The sequence below is a fragment of the Genypterus blacodes genome, unplaced genomic scaffold, assembly GCF_046128005.1.
Source record: "Genypterus blacodes isolate CSIRO-AG114 ecotype Tasmania unplaced genomic scaffold, CSIRO-AGI_Gbla_v1 ptg000438l_1, whole genome shotgun sequence".
In the NCBI taxonomy this organism is placed as follows: Eukaryota; Metazoa; Chordata; class Actinopteri; order Ophidiiformes; family Ophidiidae; genus Genypterus; species Genypterus blacodes.
The window spans coordinates 128,287-153,819 of NW_027467208.1; the positions used below are offsets into that span (position 1 = coordinate 128,287).

Consider the following 25,533-nt stretch of genomic DNA (forward strand, 5'->3'; position numbering starts at 1 on the left):
ACATTTCAATACTGAAACGTGATCAAATTGCCATATTCGTTAACGGATACGTCAAGTGTCCACACGTTGTCACTTACACAACTCATCCACACACACACACACACACCTCCACACACACCCCTACGCTGCCCCCTCCCTCCGCCATCAGGGTCTCACACCCCCCTCCACTCCCCTCCCTCTCTCTCTCTCTCTCTCTCTCTCCCCCACGGCGGAAGTGGGTCCATTTTTTTCTCACTTGGATCGAGCGGCTCGTAGCGCTGCAGCCAGAGCTCCACGCGCCCGCAGAGCGCACACACACACCGTGTGTTTATGTTTGTTTCACCTCAGAGCGACGACACCCGCGATAGAGAGGCCGCACTCAGCGCCACTCGCAGGGCCGTTTTGGACGCGGCTTCCCCCCTCCCGGTCGGAGGACGGACACGGTCGGTCCTCCGTGCATTCCTCCACGCAGAGAACTCGAGAGAGCAGCCCGACAGCGAGCAGAGGAAGACGGCCTCTCCACGCCCGGAGCCCCGGTGAACCCGCACGTACAGGCTGCACACACACCGCGGCGGTTGTTTTTGACTTTATCTGACGGTTTCGGTGCCCTAATGACCCGAGGCACACGGTGAGCTCGGTGCTTGGATGAATAATTTACGGTCTCTCTGTCCGAGGCTCGCGCTGCGACTACCGAGTCGACCATTGGCTGCGTCTGACGCCGCCTGAACGGGCCCCGATGGTGGACTAGAGAGGACACACGAGTCGGTGGACGCTTAACATTTGAGAACGGGAGAAGATAAAGAAAAAAAGAGTCGTTGGTCTTTCCAGTGTTTCGTTTCGGTCACCCCGTTTCTGAAGTGCGGAGCCCCCTAGTCATGTTGCTGAGTCGGTGGGGGAGGAGAGACGGAGCCCTCAGTACTTCGACGCCGAGCCTGTGTCACTCCAGCCCCGGGTTTATTTTATGAGCCTCCGCTTCGGACGCTCCAGCCTCCAGGCGGGCTTCGAGCTCGGCGCTATCAGAGGCCAGTTGGCGTTTGTTTGAAGAATGAGGCGGATGAGCTCACAGCCTCACACAGCTGCAGTGAAATGAATGTTTGTTTTTTTAAAGAAATAATTTAGAAGCAGCTGTGCAGCAGAACTGTCTACCTCTGTGCTTTGAATCTGAAGAGTATCTCTAAGTTGATGAGCGCCGTCTCCACTGTTGAACTGACTTAAATACCTCGTCAATCTACCTCAGACTCCATTTTTTTTTATTTTTTACCAAACACCACAGACCGATGTGTCGTCAAATGAATACCTCAACCTCATTAGGGCCCGTGTTGTAAGCTGAGCCTGTGTGTCGGTAACACTGCAGATGGCTTCCTTTCCAGACTCGGACCTGCAGACATGCCCACTCTGCAAGGAGCTGTGCGGCTCCTCTGCTCCCATTTCCTCCAGCTCTTCTACCTCTTCCTCCTCCTCCCATACCTCTTCTTCCTCCAGCCAAACCACCAGGAGGCTCCACGTCCTCCCCTGCCTCCATGCCTTTTGCAGGCAGTGCCTAGAGGGCCAGCGTAGTCCCGGGGACCCGCTGAAGCTGCGGTGCCCCACCTGTGATCAGAAGGTGTCCATCACAGAGGCCGGTGTGGACTCTCTGCCCTCCTCCAACTTCCTCTTCAGCAACCTGCTGGACGTGGTGGTGAGCTCTGAGGAGCAGATCCAGAACAAGAATGGTCACCACCTCCGGGGAGGCATGGGTGGAGGTGTAGGCTCCTCTGGCTTCCATCACCCCCATGGAGGCCTGCTGCGCCCGCACCTCCTGGGAGAACCCCAGTGCAGCTCCTGCGACGAGGAGAACCCAGCCACCTCCCACTGCCTTGACTGCCAGGAGTATCTGTGTGACAACTGTGTGCGGGCGCACCAGCGGGTCCGGCTGACCAAGGACCACTTCATCGAGCGCCTGGGAGAGAACCTCCACCTGGGCCGCATCAACGCCAACAGCAACCACAGCCAGCCAGGGGTGTCGGTGTCCTTGGCCCAGTCCCTGCAGAACAACTTTGCCCTGCTGTCCCTGTTCCAGGATCGCATGAGCTTCTGCCAGCACCATGACAATGAGGTGAGTTTGGCCCCACACAAGAAACGCCACTGCGCCCACACACACACACACACAAGCTGAAGCCCAGAAGGGTGTGAGTGTGTGAGAGCACTTTTTGGGAAAGAGACCAATAAATGTTGACGTTGGCCCTCACATGATTTAAATGAGCTATTTGTGTCTGCATTATTGTTTTAGTTCACGCATGAGTCATTCTGCATTATTGTTGTCTTTATGAGTTTTCTGCAACACATACACACACGCACATGCACACACACCCTTCTGTAGTATAATGGTATTATGTGTGTAGTCCAGGACCTTACTTGAGGCCATATGGCCTTACGTTCAAAGGGAGCTGAGTGGCTCTTCACCTAGTTCCCTGGAGACGACCAGGCACGTGTGTTGAACTGGATTTACACACACAGAGACGCAGCATGCACACACACAGGCATATATGCATAGAGGCACGCACACTCTGGTTAATCTGTACCACACCAACCATCCAGGGCAGAGAGAGAGAGAGAGGCCCCGGTAGTAACTGCACACATGTTTCTGTGATGCTAGAGGTCCTATCCATGCAGATATTATGGAGATCTAGCTTTCCTCTGATAATGGGAGAGACAAGTTGGAACTCGGGGCCCAAAGTTCTTTTTCTTTTCTCTTTTTTTCTGACCATGTGATCTCAGCAGGGTCAACTACAAAGGACTGCAGAACAGGAAACCCATTTTTTTCTGAGTTTAGTCATATGGTCAGGAAGAATAACAAATAGCGTTGGTAGGGGGTCTGAAAGGCCGTTGTGGTATCACCTCTCATTTCTCTTCAGCCACTCACACAAATCCCACTTGCCACTGTGGAATATAACACTCAGCCATTAAAACACGTCAAAATATATAATTAAATCCACCTTTCCAAAGGGGCTCGGCAAACTGGTCTTTGTGCACAAAAGGGGGCTTGTTCCTACAGTTTGATTTAATGTTCAGGGTTTAAACTCGGAGTCATTAATACAATAACACGGTGCTATTACTTACGCCACCATAATCAGATTGTTATCGGAGTGATTGTGATCCGATAGCAGCTGTCATGTAAACACGAGTTAAGCAGGTTACCATACTTGAGTGACACCGAGTTCATCAGTCTGTTGAATTTCTAGCGCAGGTATACACACCTCCGTTTCTCTGTCTTTTCATTGGCCTGTACGTGTCGCAGAGGCCAGGGACTGAGCTGGTTGCACATTAGTAAGTTTTTAATTAAAGCTCAGGGAAAGACATGTTTTTTGGAACTCTGGAATTGGTTTCATGTAACATTCCACTCTGAGAGAGGCGGAATGTTTTGTTCATCTGTTTTTCTGCTTATGTTTGCAGAGTCCATGTTCTCTAATGTCTGTCCGATTGTGTGTACTTGTGTTGTTAGAGAAGTTGGGTTTGCACCAACTAGGATATTAGTGTTCCAGTAAATGTCGTCCATAAAAGTCATTGTTCAGGTTTCAGATTGAGTTTTTTAGTGGTGCTCAGCTCTCTCTCCCCTCTCCCCTCTCCCCTCCACCCTCTCCCCTCTCCCCACCCCCCATCCATTGCCAGTAAATAGGTGGGTTCGCTTTTCCAGCAAGAGCTTCTTTTCCCAGTAATGCCTCACTCACTCACTCACCCACTGTGCTCCGGCCCTGGGGGGAGGGAACGACACAGGAGAAGGCTGGTCTTTCTTCACCTGGGAGCCCTGAGCAAGCACACTCATTGTCCATCAAACCCACCCAACAGTCACTGTATGTTAATGCTTCCGCAACGACCCAGTCATCCATGTTGAAGGGACCAGTTTGGCGCCATCTGCCCTGTTAGGCGATGACAGCTTATCAACCGTTTAGTCCCAAACACCTGCTATTATATCACAGGCACATTTGCATGTAGCTGAAGTGAAGTGACTTTGAGTCCCAGAGTGTTGTTGTAGTTGTTGTTGTTGTTACTGCTGTAGCCACAAAGTTTACATTGTCTTCAACAATTGCACGAACTGCAAGAAGAAACCTTGTAGCAGACGAACGCTAACCCAAACCAGTCTTTTAGTCTCTCTCTCTGGTGGTCTGTAGGAACCTTGTTACTCCATAAGCAGTGTGGTCATGTGGGCTCTTTCCTGTGAAGCAGAAGTTATTGCACGTACAAAGCAGTTGTGTAAAAATGGGCGCTCCTTCTCAGCGTTGTAGTGAGCCAGTTGAGACATGGAGATCTTTTGGTTTGTCATGTTTAACGCAATCCATAGACCAAAGTGAAGAATAGACTGGTAACATTCTGGAGGCCCGACTAATGGGTCAGAGGCTTGTGTTATGTTGGTTAGAGAGCAGAGTTCTGTAGGAGCTGGGGTCCGTCCCTCAGCTCCTGTTATGTAAGCCTTTCGGAGGAATTTCTCCCCTCGCCAGGGAGACGTGGTGATGATGGCTAGTGCTCATTGCTTAATGGAAACGGAGACGCTTTGGCTTCTAACAGAATTTAAAAAGCTAAAGAATTTAAAGGTAATGCCCCTTCTGTTCCTTACAAATGGCCCGGTTGCAGCTCAGATGTATTGGCAGCCATAAATGTGAATGGGTGGGTGTGTGGCGATGGGGGAAGGGGTGCAGCAAGCAAGAAGACATGTAGACGGGGGAAGGTCACAGGAGAGAGCTGCTCTGTCTTTACTCTCAAACACACCAATGCATCCTCTTGAGTACACACACAGTCCCCAGCTTGATGGATGAACCCATTGCAATCCATTATAACAACCTTGCAATAAAAAATACCTTTGTAAATCCTATAATGTTACATATTTGTGCCAACACTACATTATGATTGTGTTGTGTTGACATAAATGAAGGTGGTAGAGTAGAATCCCTTCTAATCTAATGGAATCAAGTACAAGATCTCCAGTTCCATTGAACAAAGAGGAATCTTCATCTCCATCTTTACTGTTCTGAGGCATCACAACTTCACTGACATCATTATAAGAATCAGGACTTCTGGGTAGAACTTGATGATGGTGAAAGATGGACATCGATCCCTCGCTTCAGTCTCTGCTTCATCAACATGCAATGGAGCGGATGATTGTTTTTCCTGTTTGGCAGTGAGGAGATGAAAGTCACATCTCTTTTCTGTGACTCGTCTCAACTCTGTGCTGGAAGATGATGAGTCATTCCATCAGCTAACTGTTCTGTAGAGCTCTATGTTTCAGTGCGACACATTTTCAAAATAACCTTTCAAAGCAACCTAATTCTCCGTGTCCACTGGTCAGCTTGAGGGTTTCAGTTGGAAGATAAGGCTGTCAGGGCCGTGAAGGGAGGAGGCTACATGCTGATAAGCGTTTACACGGTGTGTGTGCGCACACATGAATGACTATGTGGGCTACACAACATAAACGTCATTTGTCAGTGGACTGCAGGGAGTCGGCATCTCATGCTGTTTGCGAAGTGGAAATGGAAAATTGGATTACATGAAGGAGTGGCCTCTGCTCGGCGTGATGACCCTCCTCCTTCCTCCCAACATACAAACAACACGCAGTGCTGTCACAGACACCGGGGGCTCTAATGATATGATAATCCTGCAAAATGTCACTCAGCGCCTCAGATTAAAGTTTTGCCGCCATGACAACACGCCTGGCTTTGCACGTGCAACACACACACACACACACACACACACACACACACACACACACACACACACACACACACACACACACACACACACACACACACACACACACACACACACACACACAGTCCCTTTATAGTTGGGGTGGGGGTTACTGGGGCAGACTCGGAGTGGACAGAACGCGGTTGCTGGGCGATGAGCGGCTAATATGCATGGCTCTATAATGAGGAGGTGAAGTTGAACTAATCAGTTTGACGGCCCGCCGTCCTCTGCTCTTCCCTCAGGGATCAGCGTTGTCTTTTGTTTAAGGGAGGAATTGTCATGTATGAAGTCACGGTGGAGGATTCTTGTCCAGTTTGTCGCTCTAAGACTTTGTTTTCTGATGGTGGCGTCCCAGCAGCTTTCCTGTCTCTGGTCAAAGCTTCTCCTTTGTCGTTCCCCAAATGTGTTCCGATGTTCGTAATGGTCGTCGGCTGTTGCGGACAACAGTTCAGAGTGTGGGATTAAGTTATCACACATGCACACACACACACACGTCTGGGCTTTGTGGTTAACAATTTGACTTTCTTTCCCCTGGAACTTGTGAGCAGAGAATGTTTGTAAGGAAACCTAACCCAAGTCTGACGCTGGTACGAGTCCAGAGGAATTCCTGTAACTTGAGTTTATACCTCCTGGGTTCTCTGTTCCCCTTCTCTCTCTCTCTCTCTCTCTCTCTCTCTCTCTCTCTCACTCTCTCACTCTCTCACTCACACACACACACACACACACATACACCCTGGGTATTTCCTTTGCTGGCTCCTGCCTTTCTCATCAGTGCTCTCTGTCTGCTCTGTGTCAGAGACAATGGACGTTATGGATGGAGAAAGTCTCCTCTGTGTGATTTAGCAGCTGTTGCCGTTGAGGGCCGAGTGATTACATTTCATCACATGTGGAAGGATCTGCAAGTGTGTGGCTGCAGCCTTTTCCTTTCTGAGAGCATCTCCCATCTGTGGGTAGTTATCCTCTGAAGAGGGTTCTGCGCACGTGTGTGTGCGAGTGTGTGTGTGTGCGCTTCCAAGCAGCCTGCAGAGTTGGATTATATGAAGTTGGACTTCCAGGGATTTAATGTGCAACATGTGCGCAGTAATTAGAGAGCATTCCCTGTTTCCTGTATGTTGTGAGTGTGTTTCATGTTGAGGAAGGGGAAGTGTGTGTGTCCTCGCTTTGATGTCCATTTCTGGACTTTGAACCCTATAAATTTAATGGATAGAAAGGAAGGCATTTATCACATTTGCTCTGACAACGGGACTTAAAGCTCATTCAGAAACTTGAACCTCCTTAGCGGTTCTGCTCCAATGGGCTTTTAATTGGCCATTATCTGACCTGGGTCAACTGGATCAGGCTTCTAACATGCTGGGTATGAAACCTCATGAAGAGGGACACGCCCTATAACACCGCTTGTCCACCTCAAGTTGTCTTTGGACATTAGCCAGTCTCTGTCCCAGGGTGGGAGGATGGATCACAGTGTTATTGTTGCTACGACGCTCAGATGATCTTATTATTATTATTATTATTATTATTATTATTATTATTATTATTATTATTAATGAAGTCCATGAGCTTGACATGAAGCAGGGAGCGAAGCCATTAGAATGTATGTAGTGGACGTCAGGTGGAAGAGAAGTAGAAGCCTGGTTGAGTCAGTTTGTCTGCCTATTTAAGCAATCAGTCGATAGCTAACAGTATGAAGCCTCCAGGAAATGGTAGTAAACACACAGATACCTTGCTTAAGTGTGGTTTCTTAACGTGAACATAAACCTGGAGGAAAGGATGAGAGCTTCCTGTGAGTGGACACTGTGGCGGAGGGTTAAGAGCAGCGGCGGTGTTGTTATGTAGCGAGGGGTCACTAAGGGTGTGGGCTGTTTGTCTCTAACGTCATAGTAACCATGTTTAGCTGCTCTGCCTCTGAGGCCGTACACACATTCAGACATGTTCCCTCTCAGCTGCCCCACTTCTCATTCACACACCGTCTCCATTTCACCCCTCATTTGCCTTCTGTTTTACGACGCCCTCGCTCTCTCCCTCTCGTGTTTCGTCCATTTTCTCCTCTCGCCCTCTCACTATTGTTCACCTCCCCCCCCCCTCTCTGATTTTTATGACTCCCCTCTTTCCCAGAACGCTGCCTTTCTCAGATTTCCCCCCCTCCGTCCACTTCCCCTTTTTTCCGGCCCTACTATTAAGCACACGACACTCACAGTCACATGCTCGCTGGTTATGGAGGCCAGCTGACTGTGGTTTGTTTTCCTTCTACGCTGCGGGGCTCGTCCAATCAGATAGCCGGCTTTCGGCCACCGCCCCCCTGTTGTATCTGGCAGAGTTTCAAAACATCATCAGGCATGTCCGTGTGCGTGTTATGTCCGTGGCAACGAGCCAACAGGGGTTGCCATGAGCGAGGGGCGGGGCGGCGGCGGTGGAGGAGAAAGGAAAATAGCGATGGGAGAGGAGAAAGGGAGTGATGGAGGGAACAGAAGGAAGGGACAAGCTGGGGAGCGAAGCAGACATGGAGGATGTGTGTAAAATAGCAGCTGGCGCACAGTCCCTACCCGGTTCTATCCACTGCCAGTTGGCCCTTGAGCAAGGCATTTAACCCCGGCTGCACTGAGCTGTTCACAGAGAGACGAGCAGCCTGTAAATATTGTTTATTTAATGCTGAAGCTCACTAAATGCCATTCTTTACCGTCTGTGCCTGAAGCCAGCAAACACACCGACTCATCCTGTAAGAATGTGTGTTTGTGTGTGTGTCCATGCCTTTCGGGACCTTTCTTGTTTTTTTCTGTTGACGGGCTGTAAATGACAGAGTGTGTGTGTATGTGTGTGTGTGTTAGGACTGAGGCACTGACGGGCGTTAGACTGATTTATGGAAAGTTACGCACGAAAGTGACGTTGGTCCTGGAGTGAACCTCAGAGTTATGACACACGCTAGAAAGTAAACATTTCATACTGCTGACTCAAAAACGTTGAATGTATTTTCCCTTTTTAAAGTGCTTTGTGAGCTTCAACATGACTTCTTTACGTTCACACATGCAGGCACATTTTCCCATTGTTTGGTTCTGAACAAACTCAGTATTTTGATATTTTCTGGACTTCTGGCAACTGAACCAGTTAGAGACTAAATTAGTTTCACATATGTAAAGTAGCTTTCTGAATGATTATCCTGTATGAATAGTGAGACCAAACATGTCATCATACATACAAGTACAAAAGAACCCCCTTTAAATCTTAGCTTTGCATTGAAATGACACAAAACCCCGCCATCACAGCTCTGATTGTGATTTCAAAGAGAAATGCTTTATTTAAAGTCTGCTGTGCTTTAGTTTGGTCTGGAACAGAGACAGAGTGAAGTTATGTGTGAAATGTCACATTAGCGGGCGCTGGCTGCTGTCAGTATAGAGTGTCATCATTCTCGGAGCGAGCGAGCGTCCACAGCTCCCAGAGCAGCCCTGGTTCCTCTGGCACTACAGTGTGATGTTACATAGGCCTCAGCCCTTCCCCCCGCCCGGCCGCACACGCATGCAGCAAGTGCTACAGCGAGCGATCTTACTGGCTAGTCAGGCTCGTGCCCTCTCCCCCAGTTCCCAGTACCTACGTATATAAGCGGAGGGAGGGAGGGGAGGGGAGAAAGGGGGCCGGTCCTCCTGCAGCCTGCTCACTGTGTCTAAAGGCTCAGCTATGCGAGCACAAGGCCGGGCGGCTCGTAACCATCATTCACTGGGTTTAACACAGATTCCCTCAGGATTTCATTATAAGAGTCCGGCTCCAGTGAGGGGTGGCACCGTCCGGCTCATTTAGGTGGAGGTTGGTTCTGTAGATGTGTGTGTGTTATTCATTTGTTGTGGAAAGTCGGCGGTGCATCTTTATACACAACACAACGTCCCAACTTCTTCTTCTCTCGTGACTTCAATCAAGCTTCAGTGCTGTTTCATCAAAATGGTGGCGTCAAATCTCCAAACCCCTGCAGAGGTGTGCCCTTAGTTTATGACCACACACACACACACACACACACACACACACACACGATATAGGTAGTTGTGTGTGTAAATTAGTAATGTAATAGCGTAATGGGCAGACTGGGAGAGCGAGTCACATCCGGTGCACTAATGAAATACAATAACTCACTTCCTCGTGTGTGTGTGTGTGTGTGTGTGTGTGTGTGTGTGTGTGTGTGTGTGTGTGTGTGTGTGTGTGTGTGTGTGTGTGTGTGTGTGTGTGTGTGTGTGTGTGTGTGTGTGTGTGTGTGTGTGTGTGTGTGTGTGTGTGTGTGTGTGTGTGTGTGTGTGTGTGTGTGTGTGTGTGTGTGTGTGTGGTTATTTTTCAGTTCATTTCAGTTGAACATGCGTGTGTGTCAAACATCCAGGTGAACATATGTAGCCACAGAGGATGGTGTGTGTGTTGGTAAATCGCCCACAGGCTTTGTGGAATTTACCACCCTGTAGCACGACACCACACCCTTTCACGTTGTTTTTCTCATTTCTGTGTCGTGTGTGTGTGTGTGTGTTCCAGTAGTACATGTTATCAAACAGTTCTATCTCCCCCCCCCCCCTTTCCCCGTTTGTGTAGAAATTGTTTGTGTGTGACGCGAGCGACGGAACATAAAGGATGAAAATGAACCAAATCCTCTCCACAAAGACCTCTGGGAAGGACCGGGATCCTGTGCCGATCAATAATATTGAGCAGCTCTCCAAGGGGGGGGGGCGGCGTGTTATGTAATCTAGAAGCGAGTATGTGTGTATGAGCGAGTGTGTCACCTCAAGGACCGTGGAGCTGAGGATGACACGTAAGCTGCAGATAGACTGAAGGGTCTGGAACCCTGCGCTGCTGTGTGTCACAGGATCCGGGTCCATGATGTAACCAGGCTTCAGGTCATCGGTTTGTTAATTTGGAACATTTTGGATTATTTACATATTGGATTACATCGTGCCTTGACTACTGTGGAGCAAAAGTCCAATAGAAAGGAACACCCAGTTGCTTGTGGAATGAAATCTGTGGCTCCTCTTGACTCATTAAGAGAAATCAAATCAATAAACAAACATTTGCATGCTGATTACAGACTGGACTTTTCTGGGCCTTTAGGTGTGGAGGTGATGAAGGAGTAAAGCTGTGAGGAGAGATGCTGTACGAGAGGAGAGGCTCTTTGTTCTGAAGCGTCTGGTAATCAGAGTTAAAACCTGGCAGGATAATCAGATTAGTAGCATTAATATTCTAAAGCACAGAGTCTCCAGCTGTAATGCTCCGCCCTCTTTGTCTCTTCATCAGATCACTTCCTTCCCCCCCGCGCCATTAAAACGTGTGGTTGACTGAAGCTCGTGTGGTATACAGTAATCGTCCGCATCGGGTCCGTTTATGTTGCTGATGTCAATCGGGTAAAGAGGTTGCGTTAGCCTTCATCACAGTTTCTGCCACCGTCGCACCATCAAACCTCCTCTACGACACGCTCACACCCCCTCCCTCCGTCCGTCATCGTCCATCTCCACCTTCCTCCTCCTCCACGCCAGCCCAGCTGCATTCCTCACTTTTGTGTGCCCTCTCTCCCCCTCCCTCCCCTTGGAATTTCGGAGATGTGGTCGGGGGTGCGATAGCAGGAGTAAGGGGGCAGAAGGAGGAAGAGCAGTGAGTGACAGGGCAGAGCAGAGGAGGAGGAGGAGAGGGTGAGGCTCTGCAGAAGACGAGATGGAGAGAAAGGACAACAGAAACTATCCAGGAGCTTTGGGAGAATGCAGAGCGGAGAGGGAAGCCAGATAAGGGGGAGGTGTGTGTGTGTGTGTTTGTGCCTCATTAGATTATGCCACTCCCCAGGGGAACCGCCATTATTGATGGATTGATTGCAGGCCCCTCCCTGTCCACTCAGGTCTCCTGCTATTGGAGGCCATTGATCCGGCGTCTCTCTGGGATATGATGGCCGCTGCATATTTAATTAGCCCTCCATTACAACCAATCAGCATTTAGTCAAAGGGTTTAAAGAAAAGGCTTAGGTTGAGGCAGCAAAGGTTAAATGACATTTCCCTTCCTCTCCCTCTGGGACAGGGAGCAACTTTAGGTTCAACCACAATAACTGCTGCTCTGTGGCATCATGGAGGAAAAGAGCAAAGATAGATTTTAAGTGAAGCTCCAACATAATGGAGTCAAACCTAATATTTCCTCCTATAGAAACCCTCAGACCCGGGGGAATCCTAACAGAAGAACATTCCTCCCTCTCATCACTTTAGATTTATGTTCTGTAATGTAAAATGGGAATAGCGTCCCTTTATGGCCGTATCTGTCAGATGGTGAAAGTTTTCCCCGAATAGGTATTGATCTCTGTTTGGTCCCTTACAGTCGCTCTGTGCCTCCTCTGTGCCTCCTCTGTGCCTCCTCTGGCCTTCCTCTGTGCCTCCTCTGGCCTTCCTTTGTGCCTCTGAGCCTGATCCTCTCCTGCTGCTGCTGTGGCTGACATGTGCCTCCTTGGTCACATGCATGACTTGTTTGTCATTCATTAGCGGGGCAGCGTATGTGTGTCAGCAGGGGAGGGAGAGAGAGAGAGAGAGAGAGAGTGACAGAGGGTGAGAGACACTCGGCATTGTTATTCAGGTATTGATTTTCATCCGTTCCATTTAATTGTCAGCTTATCGTGACTCAATACGAGCTAACATATGAGCCTTCATGGAGCGCTGAGGGCCGCTTCTGAACCCATCATGCTCACTGTAAGACATTAAGAGTTATAATGACATCATGATGACAGCTCTGTGTTGTGCTGTGGCTGTAGGACTGATCCTAATTGTGGTTGATCGCCTGATGAACATCCTTGTTTCCCTTGTTGTTCATTAAGCTTGACTAACGTGAAGGTCCTCTGTCTCTCTGTCTGTTCTCAGGTGTTCCTGTTCTTCTGTGAGACCTGCTCCATGCCCATCTGCAGGGAGTGCAGCGTGGGCCGGCACATGGGCCACAGCTTCATCTACCTGCAGGACGCCGTGCAGGACTGCAGGTCCATCACCATCCAGCTGCTGGCAGACGCACAGCAAGGACGACAGGCAGTGCAGGTGAGACGGGAACCAGTTCACCTAAAGAAAGCAGAATGGAGACGAAATGTTGGTTGAACAAAGCAAGAACCTCTCCTCCCCAGCTCTGGTGGATCCTGATTAAAGGTCTAATTAAAGGAGAATTCTTATAAGGGTCAGAACATCTCAACCTAAACTCATCCATCTCTCAGGAGGAGCGGGTGAGGAGCTGACAGGAGCAGCTGTCTCTCTCTCTCTCTCTCTCCCCGTCTTCCCTCGCTGCAGTGTAAGCGGCTATTATTGATGATCAATTTGGAAATGTTTGAGAGTGACCAGGCCTGGGCCACAGAGAAGCCCGGGGTTAGAGGTGTCCAGCTGGCCCTCAAAGGGGGAGGGGCTGCATGGGGTGAGGTGTGGAGGGGGCAGGGCTGAGGGTCAAAGGGGAGGAGGAGTGAAGAAGAGGACGGGGGGAGGGGAGATGAGGTATTTAAAGGATTTCAGAGAAAGGACACATAGAAGTAGAACACCACACACACACACACACACACACACACACACACACACACACACACACACACACACACACACACACACACACACACACACACACACACACACACACACACACACACACACACACACACACACACACACACACACACACACACACGCTCCCCCCACAGCGCTTGCTTACTCTCACTCCCACACAAAAACACACGCTCCCGCTTCATTTACGTAATTATAGGCGGCGGCTTCCTGGACCCCCCATAGGCTCCAGCTTATATAGTGAAACATGCACATGTAAAGAAGAGGAGGGAGTGAAAGGATGAGAGGAGGAAGGGCAGCTTTCACCAACACATCAATGCGAGGCCCGAGAAGCAACACCTAGAATTACAACCTCAATTATATCAATCAGGGCTTTCTGTGAGTGTGACATTAGTGAAACAATGTTAAGTCCTGTTCTATGAAATGTCTGCTGGTCTCTTTCTGGTTTTCAACAAGTTTGGTCACATTTTAGTTGCATTTCTTTCACTTTTGGCTTCAGGCTCCATGGTGACAACGATCAGGCCTTTTGTAAGATCGATTAAACCCCTTAAATAGTTGTGTAAAAGTTAAATTCAGCCAAGAGTTTAGGTTTAATGTGTAATTTGTAAGTCTGTTTTTATGGTTAATGGAAGCACAACAAGCCATAGAGTTCCGAGCTGTCTGAGTGTGTGTGACTGACAGACAATCAGCTTCTCTGAGTGTGGGTGCCTGAAGCAGAGCTGCAGGGATGAGGTCACATGCTCACACTGTCTGAATGTGCTGGGAGCAGAGCAGAGCAGCGCTGCGTCCTTGGAGAGAAGAATCACCAGAAACCTGAAACACTGAGGTCATGTGACTCTCCTCCTGCGTTTGTGTCTCACCTATCGCTCTCTCTCTCTCACCTGACCCCTGTGTGACTGACACACACACACACACTCTGCAGGTCCACGTGTTGTCTCGTAGCCCAAACAGAGACCCGCTCTGACAAACACGCCGGCCTAAATCCAGGTCCAGTTACACAGAAAGGGCCGACCCCGTGTTTTTATTTAATAATGAAAAGAAGCGGCGTCCGTGAGTCAGAAAGGAACGCCGCCTGCCATCTGCTAATGTGTTGTGGCTCTGTTTGGTTTGTGTTTCTGTGCTGGGTCAAAATGAGAGTAAATACTGACGCCAGATAATATGTAAACACACACACACACACACACACTCCTATCCCCTGAGGTAGGAAATTTCCGCCCACTCCACTCCCATTATCTCCCCTGACCTCTGACCCTGAACTTGTGACCTGCTGGTTGGCCAGATCAGGCCGGCTCTGCGGTGCCAGTGGTCGGCTCGTGACTGGCTTTGTGCTGCAAGTGGAGCGCTCATGAGAATGTGGGACGGAAACGGAACGAGAGAGGACGGAGACGCGTGCGAACCCGCGAGGCAGAGGCAGATGACGACACTGAAGGCGGCGGTCGAGCGGTCGGGGTCGGAGTGGGATTGGGCCGGAGCGACGCAGGAATGATTAGAGGAGAAAGAAAAGGAATGATAGAAAGAGGAACAGTGATTAGTTAATGGGAAATGAAAGCCACGAAAGAGGACAGAAGGGAGGGACTGTGGCCTACGTGCTCTACGTGCTCTACGTGTGTATTGGTACAGGCCCCGCCCCCTTCTCCAGAAACCTCTCCTTCTGCTTTTCCTTTCCTGGCGGCCTGATTTAGTTGACCCTTTAGCTGCCCATCTCAAATGACCAGCCTAAAGAGAAAGGACCCTGCTGCCAGCCTTTGTTCTTCCAAGGGTGCAGTGGGGGTGGGCGCTATGCATCTTAAGACTGGAGGGGAGGAGGGGAGGGGGGGGGTGGGGGGGGGGTCACAGATCATGACCTGCAGTGGTTTAGGTGACCTTTGATCCCTGCGGCTGATATCACAAAGGCAGCCTTATCCCACCTCCCCTCGGTCCCTGTGAGGTCCGGCTCACTGTGACCACCCCCAGAAAGGGCCAGAGGAAAAGGCTGATAAAACACAGGGGGGGGATGGAGACAAAGAGAAAGCTGCGTCTCACACACAAGTTGTGGATAAGAAGGCTAAACCGGTGTGTTGCTCAGTTCAACACCGGTTCTGTTCATACTGGGTTCTGACTCAGTTGGAAATCGAGTCCCTACAATGTTTAGTTACGGAGTGATTTGGGGATTCGTCCCTCAAGGAAGTGACATCATCGTGTCTCAGCAGTGTGAAGTAACGAGCTATTCCTGACCCAAGCTTCCCTTTCCCCTCCAAAGCAGCCACCGAACGTATGAAGAGAATAGATCACAATGACCGAGCAGGATTTAGTGCGTTCAGTTGTCAGGAAGGACTCCTTTTGCTTTGAATGTTTTCCTGATCTGCGTCCTGTTTCCTTCGCTCATCTGTTAACCTTCTAATCGTTCAAACAGACCAGAGGAGTGGGGTTTCTGTAGTTCTATCCTTACACATCGCCTCCCTTTCCTGCTGACTGCTGTGACGCTTCATTATTAAGAGCACTTCCTTTTCTCCTGTCCCCCAGCTGAGCATGGAGAAGGTCCAGGCCATGGCGGAGCAGGTTGAGATCAAGGCGAAGGTGGTGCAGACCGAAGTGAAGGCCCTGGTCCTCAGACACAAGAAAGCCCTGGAGGAGAGGGAGTGTGAGCTGCTGTGGAAGGTGAGTCACTCCGGCTGGTCATCAGGTTTTACAGGAGCTGGTGTGAGTCAGAGACGTTCCAGTTACTGAGGTCATTACTGTCAGGATCAGCCTCACACCTCCACCATGTGCTATGTCAGCAGTCAGATCCTGTTAGTGTGTGTGTGTGTGTGTGGGGTCAAACTGGTGTTCACACCTCCTTTAATCCACCGTGCATGATGCTCTTTATCTCCACCCTCTGTGATAAAGTCATGACTGAGTACTTTATCCCTCACCCGACCAGTCTGTCTCTTACCAGTGAAAGGAAATCTGTGGACATCTGTGTAAGCCATGCTGACTTTGAACTCTTTATACTACAATTAAAGCATTAAAGCTTAGTGTTTGTATTTCATTACCTTTCATTATTGATTAATGGAATTCTGACTTTTGATAAATGTATCAGAACCTTTTAGTTCTTCTGTCTTAAAGATTCACTCAGATAACTCCTAAAATCAAAATAGTCCCTGTTGTGTTCTGACAAAGTTCCTGAAGCTCCAGAAATGAATCCTCTTATGGTTTCTGTGCCGTTGGCCTCAGGGATCGCCGCCTCTGCCGCCTCCGCTGGCAATTTCCACTTTTATTACTCTTGATGGTGTGATATTGTCCCTTCACAGTTGTGTGACAGCAGAGGAGAAACATGAGCCTCATGGGCTCACACAGCAGACCTGACGGGCTCGGGGGTGTGTGTGTGTGTGCTGGCGTACACAAACATGCGAGCCGTGCCGTCTGCCTTTTATAAAGATGCCACATTAAAGAACGCTGAAGTCGTTCTGTGTGTCTCTTTTAGTCAGTCTGACTCTCTCCACTCTTTATGGTTTTCAGCTGGGTAACTGAATCTAGTCGTAGGTCCGTCAGAAAGCCTGACTCGGCTCCTTTGTCCTCCGTGACTATAAAGTGTAACTCTAGTCTCACAGATGCAAATTGCAGTTCCACTTATACCACAGATTAACAAAAGAGCCCTCTCTTTTGGACTCTTTTGTTTCTTTTCAGGACTCCCCTTCTAGCACCAAAAGTCCTTCTTACCATAGAGCCAGTCAATCTATTGTGTTCTATTCTTTTTGTTAGGCGACGGTAAGTAAAGGGCCCAACCCTGAGCTTCTCAGGTTCTTCCTCTGTGTTTGATGCTTTCTTCTCTGTAACTGTACTGTAACCCTAACCCTGCAGAGGTGAGATGGACTATAGTTCCAGGCGATACATGTGACAAGAAGTTATGTGTTATGGAAAGTGGAGTAACACAAAGTTCCTCAGCTGTTCTTTATGCCTGCCCTAGAAATGTGATTCATGGTAGGGAAGCCCAAAGATGAATCTGTTGCAAACACAAAGAAGGATGGCGGTTCTGTTTCTCCAGTCCCACTTAAAAGTTCCTGCTCTTGTTTAACAGTATTAATTCTCCTTCTGTTCTAGGTGGAGAAGATCCGTCAGGTGAAGGCCAAGTCTCTGTACCTGCAGGTGGAGAAGCTGCACCAGAGTCTGACCAAGTTGGACAGCACCATCGCTGCCGTCAGCCAGGTGCTGGATGAAGGTCGCCACCTGGACGTGCTGCTGGCCCGTGAGCGAATGCTCACCCAGATCCACGAGCTGAAGGCCCTCAGAGGCCTGCTGCAGGCACAAGAGGACGACCGCTTCATGTTCACTCCTCCTGACCAGGTAGGGGAACTGATCTGAAGCCTTCTTTACTCTATTTTAGATAACAAATTGACTTTAAGCCACAGAGTAAGTGAACTCATTCTGTCTTGGCTCCTCCAGGCGTTGTACGTCGCCCTCCAGTCCATGGGTCTCATCAGCAGTGGAGCCTTTGCACCCGTCACCAAAGCCCATGGTGAAGGTTTAAAAAGTGCGCTTCGCGGCAAGCCTGCCTCCTTCACTGTGATTGGATACGACCACGACGGAGAGCCGCGCCTGTCCGGTGGTGATACCGTGTCTGCCATAGTCATGTCCGGCACCGATGGTAACCTGTCTGCGGCAGAGGTAACGGACCACCAGAATGGCACGTACACCATCAACTACCTGCCCAAGAGTGAGGGAGAGCACCTGGTGTCTGTGCTGGTGTGTAACCAACACATCCAGGGGAGTCCCTTCAAGGTGACCGTGAAGTCCCGGCGGAGCTACGGGTCCCTGGGCTCCCAAGTGGCGTCCTTTGGGTCCGAAGGGGAGGGAGACGGTCAGCTGTGTCGTCCCTGGGGCATCAGCGTGGACAAGGAGGGATACGTGGTGGTGGCTGATCGAAGCAACAACCGCATACAGGTAGGACACCGTGTTCATGCTTTGGTTCGACACACAAAGGAAAGACAGCCAGCCAATTTACAATAACTAAACCAGCTCGAATAAGTAACCAGACCAACCAAAGGTCTTTGTTCAGGGTCATCAGTGACTACAACCCTCCCTGTTAAATACTGTGTGTCTTTAGTGTGTAAGGCAGGCACAGGGTGAGCCACTCTGGTTGCATTGAACAGGCAGGTTAATGTGAAACAGTGGCAGGAAAGCCATTAGTCCCAAGGAAGGGTTCCAAGGTGGCAACACGATCACAGTGGAGATGTCACGATCTTGTGTCTCGTGTCTTTGTCGTTGTCAAAAATCTGCATAGCTTTGATCTTCAATCTGACCAGCTCTTCTGCCTCCATCACTGTCTGGTAGAAAGTTCTGTTCTCATTCTCATCTTTTGGTTTTGTTCCGTCCATCTCCAGATATTCAAGCCTTGTGGTGCCTTCCACCATAAGTTTGGCTCTCTGGGTTCTCGGCCCGGTCAGTTTGATCGTCCAGCTGGGGTTGCGTGTGATAGTCAGAGACGAATCATTGTGGCTGATAAGGACAATCACCGTGTGCAGGTATGTACTCCACTTATTATTATGAGAATAAGCGTTTGAAGAGATTGGAACCACTGCTCACAGATTCCCTCCTCATACAATCCCAACGCCATGTGCTTCTTTGAACCCCAAACCATTTGTTTTGTCTGGCAGGTGTTTACTTTTGAGGGTCAGTTCCTGCTGAAGTTTGGGGAAAAGGGTACCAAGAACGGGCAGTTCAACTATCCCTGGGATGTGGCTGTCAACTCTGAGGGTAAGATTCTGGTTTCGGACACCAGGAACCACCGCGTGCAGCTCTTTGCCCCCGACGGCTCCTTTATCAACAAGTACGGCTTTGAAGGGGCCCTGTGGAAACACTTTGACTCTCCCAGAGGAGTTGCTTTCAACCATGAAGACCACCTGGTGGTAACCGACTTCAACAACCACAGGCTCCTGGTCATCCGACCGGACTGCCAGTCCGCCCGCTTCCTGGGCTCCGAGGGCACCGGGAACGGACAGTTCCTGAGGCCCCAGGGCGTCGCCGTGGACCAGGAGAACCGCATCATCGTGGCCGACTCCCGCAACCACCGAGTTCAAGTGTTTGAGCCCAATGGAAACTTCTTATGCAAATTTGGCACACAGGGGAGCGGCTTTGGACAGATGGACCGGCCCTCCGGCGTGGCCGTGACGCCTGATGGAGTCATCGTGGTCGTCGACTTCGGGAACAATCGCATCCTCAAGTTCTAAAAAAAAATGTTGTCTTTATTTTTACGTTCTCTACCTCCGTGGGTCCTTTTAGCATTTTAGCTGAGGACGGAAAACGGAGGAGGGAGAATAAATCAACAGACACAAAGGGAGGAGAGCTCAAGGAGGACTGAGAGCAGACGGACATGAAGGGAGAATCAAACTATAGATGATTTATTCTTCTCTGAATCAGATATCTGTGGTATGTATAACAAAGGGGACCTCTACAAATTGATAATCAGTAGACAAAGAGCCATTTTCCCCCCTCATGCTCCGTGCCGCTCTCAGTGCTTCCTCTGAGCTCTCCTCAAGTATCCATCTCAGGGAATTTCTCACTTTTTCTTGAAATCTTGTACCCTCTGCTCCACACCTACCTCATTTAGCTCTTTTATGAATGTACTCATAGTCGCTGAGCAGAGGTTTAGTCCGTGAAGTTTTACAAAGAAGAAAAAAAAAGTCTACCTCTATACTTTGTTATTTAAGAGAGACGAAAAAAGAATAGACTCTTCGGTTGATGTTTGCACAGGATTAATGGAATTCTTGCTGTGCAGTTTGAATATGAGTTAAAGTGAACCTCCTGAATGTTGTTGCTGAGACAATACTCAGACCGCTGTAGAGGCTGCATGATTGGTTCTGATTTAGAAGGCTTCGCTCGGAGAGGAAACGAGGGTACAGTGGTGACCTTTCATGTTGTTATTTTTTTTTTTGTTTGGCTAGTTAGTTTTTTCCTCATTGCTCATGCATCGGCCCTCAACGTCTCTTCGTAGCGTCTCCACAGCCTGAAACAGAGAGCTGGAGGCGACGCCAAACGGGATAGAATCAAAGTTAGCTCAGGTCATGCTAGGTGACTGGTAGATTGAAATGATCAGTAGTTGTCAGGCTCTCTCTCCCTCTCTCTCTCTCTCTCTCTCTAGCTTTACTGTCTCAATGATCTTAGTGGATGCTGACTTGATGAATTCGTCAATGTTCGAAAAATATAAATTTCGGGAAATGATACCCAGATGCTCCCCAAAATGATCCCCCAAATGAAATCATTATATATCCAGATGTGATTGATTGATGACCCTTCCGCCCCGACCCCTCCCCCCTGTCCTCCTAAGACGGGAGGAACTAATGAAACTAATAATAGTGATTTTTCTGAAGTGAACCTGGGTCGTTGCTATCCAGTCTCTTGCATTCTCAATTAAAATGCAAAGATCAATATGCAAGGAGAGCTTTGTCTCCTCCGGAAGGGGAGGGACCCACCAAAGGAGTTATGAATGACTTTTTTTTTCTTCCGGGTGTTGATCTATTAGTGATCTTAACTTAGAGATTTAATCATATGTAACAATGACACCTTTATTCGACGAGGCAGGCTGTGTAACAAAGGCCTCAGAAGTAGACATCTAATACGGACATTCAAAGGATATGATTGACATCACACAAAGGCCTATCTGAACGGTCCTTTGGATTGAGATGGTGGTTGAAAGCCACTCCCTTACGCTCTTGGGGCCTACGATTGTGTCCGATCCATTGAGGGGGCGCGATCACAAAGCCCTGCCCTATTTATTGATGCCTGGAGTTGATGAGAGATCTCCAGATTGAATGCTAGTAGACCAATCCTCTAAAGATGGAGGTCTATAGACCAACTAGTGGAGTCAACCAAAGTTAGAATTTCTGCACAATGGCCAAAGTGTAGATTTGGCATTTAAAGAAACTACAAAAAAATCCCCTTTAAAGATGTTGTGTAAAATCATTGTTTCTGGGAAGTAGAAAGTTTGTCAAAAACCCAGAGTTGAGTTCAGAGCAAGGTCAACAGAAGTATAACGTTAGCTGCAGTCACCGTGGATACGCATGAGTGCTTTCACATCCTGCAACGACCCGCCGAGATAAGAAAGGTTGGTTTTGGAAGAATATCCCTTTGTCTGCAGCGATGTCTGTAAAGAACAGAAGAAACCCACACCAAAGAAACCCCCTTCCCCCCCTCGGCCCTTTGGTCGCAGCCCATCAAACTGTGCCCCTCGTATTCAGTTCAATGCCCCGTGCTGATCAATATTAGCTGGCCCACAGGCTCAAAGTAGAATCAAACTTGGCCTTTGCATCCCATTTTACTCAAAGATACTAGTTACTAACTCTCTACACCTTTATGTTGAACGCTTTGTGGGGTTGTGAATCCCCTCTCCCTTTGTTCAGTCTGCATCCCGTTGTAAGCACTAGACAATTAAGGTTCTGTTAGCCACCTCCTTAGCTTAGCAGACACTCTTGGGACCTATTGAAAGATTCACCCACTGGCTCCAACCTCTGAGGAGAGGGCCGGTCTGCACATGATCAGGATTGACATCCTCATATCTAAGATATCTTTTTACCTCAACGGTCATTTTGTTCTCATATTTCATGATACCTCGACTCCTGAATACCTCCAGTGTGTCACACACACAGCTACTGTGCATGTAAACGTTCAGATACCTCAACTTGTCTCTCTTGTATACCTCATTCTGAATACCTCAGTTGTTACTTTTATTTAAACATACCTAATCAGATATTTATACGTGACATATACCTCGTTCTTTGAATCTTCTTCTTGTGTTGCAGTACAGTACACAGTCACACACAGACACACTAGCCCCAGGACCAAAGATCATGGTTGTTCTGTCTGGAGTTGTATTATGGTCGTCCCTCCATCTTGCATCCTTGGAACAGATTTGGTTTGTTGAATCTACTGTAAGTTGTCTGGTAAACTTTTGCCTTTTGTCATCAAGAAACCAAATATGTCAGATGAACACACATTGTGCCAAAACGATCTGAGAGTTCCGTGCCAAACAGAGTTGGCATTTGGACCACGCTGTTGTAGACGACAAATGTCACTGGACCATGATATCAAAGATGAATCTTCTCTCTGATTGGATGCACTTAAGTGGGCTGTGCCCCATTTCTCTTTACCTCATGATGATGAACATATAGATTCCACTTGTACTTTGTTACTGTGCTCAAGGGGGCGGGAGAAGAGGGATCGGCCTCTTTTAAAGAGTTGACTTCATTAAGCCGCCTTTGAACGCACACCAGTTACCTCTGATTTCAGCACAATGTACCGATACTTCATCCAGCCGGTGTGGATCTTTCATGTCTAACCTCTGAACCCTTCAGACCACGCAAAGCAAACATCTCACATGACGGCACCCAAAACGCGTGACAGCAGATTTGGTTCCTGATTTTAAGTGGAGCACGTTGACGGCAAGCCAGTTAGAGTGAGCAGAACAGAATAGAACCTACTGCTGCTGCTGCTGCTGCTCTGAACCCAACACCCAGGATTGATTTAGCTTTTCAGTATTACTCTGTTCAGTCATGTCTGCGTCGTTTTTTTTAATTAAGGTTGCAGAATTCTATCTTTAAGATCCTTAGGTCTTCACTCTTAAAGAGGAAAATGTATTTTAAACCTTTATTGTTTTTTCATTTGTTGCATGCTTTAAAAAGTCCTTGTATTATGCTGACGTCTCTCAGATAGGTGTTGAAAACTCAGACGGGGTGGGTACCTGAATATTTGGATGGTTTTACCAAAATATATACCCAAAGATGTGTATGTGTGTGTGTTAGGATTACATCGGAGGGAATTAACCTTTTGACCTCTGCGATTGTATTTCCTGTCCTCTCGAGGCTCTGCAGAGCACAACCTGCTCAGGCAGCCATGCTGTGATTCCTGAGAGAGGACACAGGCGGAGTAGAGAGGAAATGCAGAGTGCCGCCGTGCCGTGCCCCTCTGCCTGTAGTGCTGAACCTCCTCTAACATGGACAAATGTTCTTTTTAGACTTGATTCATGTACCTCTGCGTGTTCAACCAGGAGTGCTTCCTACTCTGTTACTTTAAAGAGTTTCCTTTCCAACAAGGATCACATCCGTAAGGCAGCCATTTTGTTTTCGGCCTAGTTTTGTGAACTCGTGTGTCGGGAGAAGAAGCAAGATTTCTCCAGCACAAAGTCAGCGATCGGCCCGGCTCTTTCTCTCTCTCTCTCTCCCTCTGATCTCGTAAGAGTCGGGGACGTGCGGTGAAGGCCGGCGAGCGTGCGATCGTGCTGACTGCGCTCCTGACGCCTGGGGTTTTATTGGGCCCCTGTGGTTTTGTCCACCATTTTATTTCTGGCCTCTCGCGGCTCTAAGAGAGGAAAAAGCGAAGCTGCACGGGGTGATGTGTGCAAGGTCATAGACCTCTTTTAATGATTGTATACTCTAAAGAAACAAGTTGGAAAATTTAGAAAGGAAAAAAAATTAAACTCAGGTAGTTCTCAGCAGCCCCGCCTGCAGGTGGCTCGATGAATCGTGTCCCTTAGTGATGATGTAGTGATTTACTTTCCCCTGTTATGACCTCATTACTTAGTCAGATTATTTTGTGTGCCCATTTACATATTTTGAAACGCATTAATGCCCAATCTGAAAAAAAACATACCTTTGATTAGTTTCCCCTGATTATTTTTTTTGTTTTTTTTTACTTTTTTTTTTTTAACAAAAAGTACAAATACGTCACACCACTTGATGCTCGTCGGCCCTTTTAGAATGTATTTTGTGAAGAAAAGGGTTGAATGGGATCATGTTGATGCTCCCACACACACACACACACACACGCATGCACGCACACGCACACCAACCAGCTGCTTGTTGCTTTCCAAGACAACAGAAACCACAGAGTGATGCTTCTCTGTCGCTCCTCGTGCTTTGGTTCACATTCCAACTCTAACATCCAATAACACGAGAGGCGTTGGGAGAAGAAACCAGCTCATCTTCTCCCAAACGTGTCTATTGTGTCGCTCCAGCAGCAGGTCGTGTGTGTGTCCTTGTGTGTGTATATGTAGGTGTGTTTGTGGAGTGGGCGTTGTGTTTGTGCGCTGCATCTGTGTTGTCTGAGCAGAAATCCACTGAATGTATCCTCCTCGCAGTCAAAGAGGCGGGGCGAGCCGGGGCGGCCTGCTGAGTTTAGATGGCTGCTGCTGGCGCTTCCTCCTTCAGCCCAACGTGTGTGTGTCTTCTTCTTCAGTCTAACAAAAGTGTGTGTTTGCCAGCACACCTTCCCCTCCCTCCCTCCCTCTTCACATACATACACACACACACTCACACACGGTGCTGAGTGGAAGTGCAGATGTCAGGTCTTCAGTCTAAATAAGGCGAAGGAGACTATAATATATTGGCCGCCTGCTGCTCGTCCTGTCTTCTGTGGACTTTAAACATTTCCTATGCAGTTTTTTTTGTTTACACTTAAATAAAGTTGTATTTGTTTGACTTCCGAATTTTTTCCGAACTCCTTCTTTGCTCCTGAGTAAACACAAAGTAACGCCGTTGTTTCCCAGCACAGAGGAGGCGAGCCAGGTTTCCTCTCAGTCTGTCAACACGGCGTCCAGCTTGTTGACAGTCATGAGTGACACTCGCCCACGACGGAAACAAACACACCCAATGTTGCTCAAAGGCTCAAAACTGGTTCAGACAGTTGCTTACAGCTTCAACACGGAGATGATACACAAGCACAAACACAGGACAGTGTAAAGTAACTGTTTAGAAGTCATACAAATCAAAATGAGTCAATCTTTGGTAAATCGTTGCAAATGTATGAAATATTTGGTCACAATTCACGTTCATACCACGGATTTAAAATGGATCTTAAGCCATTTTATCCCTGATTGTTCTTCTGAAGGAGTTGATCTGAGGGTTAAGGAGGTAACAGCAGAAACTCTTCAGTCACGTGAGCGTTGAGAATGTGTGGATGAGCAGATGTTTTCCATGTGTCTGCAGTTGAGGACTTTCCCAGTCAATGTTTCCATCTCATTGATAAAAAGCATGAAAGTGAATTTTCAGCATGAAGTTAAAGGATGACAGAGAGAATGTGAGCTGCTCGTCTCCTCAGTCACCTGACAGACACACAATAAGCCCTCAAGCCTCCTCATTTACGCTCTGACTCGCTAAAACGCCACACGTTGCACAGATCGGAGCATAGTGGACTCTTATTGCCCCCTAGTGGCGATGGATGGAAGCACACGAGGTGAATTCTATTGGAATTCCATGAGGGAAGTCAGAGGTCGGGGTCAGCTACCTGAGGAGCTGATGGGGGTTTGGCTTCTTCTTCAGCAGCCACAGGGGAGCTTGTTAGAGAACATTTCCTGTCACTGTTCAGCCAACAAAAA

The 25,533-nt window shown here is 48.4% G+C and overlaps 1 protein-coding gene across 1 annotated transcript; it reads left to right on the forward strand.

The window, feature by feature from the left end:
- The first annotated feature begins 254 nt into the window (after positions 1 to 254).
- trim71 (tripartite motif containing 71, E3 ubiquitin protein ligase) lies at positions 255 to 24,637 on the forward strand. Its single transcript, XM_076139510.1, has 7 exons — positions 255 to 2,074; positions 12,540 to 12,707; positions 15,714 to 15,848; positions 17,271 to 17,513; positions 17,613 to 18,110; positions 18,551 to 18,691; positions 18,824 to 24,637. The coding sequence occupies exons 1-7, from the start codon at positions 1,334 to 1,336 to the stop codon at positions 19,394 to 19,396; spliced, it is 2,499 nt and encodes an 832-aa protein (XP_075995625.1). The 5' UTR covers positions 255 to 1,333; the 3' UTR covers positions 19,397 to 24,637.
- The last annotated feature ends 896 nt before the right edge of the window (positions 24,638 to 25,533 follow it).

Excerpts from the sequence above, each read along its gene's own strand:
- trim71 (XM_076139510.1), top strand. The coding sequence starts at position 1,334 with ATGGCTTCCTTTCCAGACTCGGACCTGCAGACATGCCCACTCTGCAAG. Across the intron at positions 15,849-17,270 it reads AGTGTGAGCTGCTGTGGAAG|GTGGAGAAGATCCGTCAGGT; the intron begins GTGAGTCACTCC and ends CTTCTGTTCTAG. Across the intron at positions 18,692-18,823 it reads AGGACAATCACCGTGTGCAG|GTGTTTACTTTTGAGGGTCA; the intron begins GTATGTACTCCA and ends TTTGTCTGGCAG.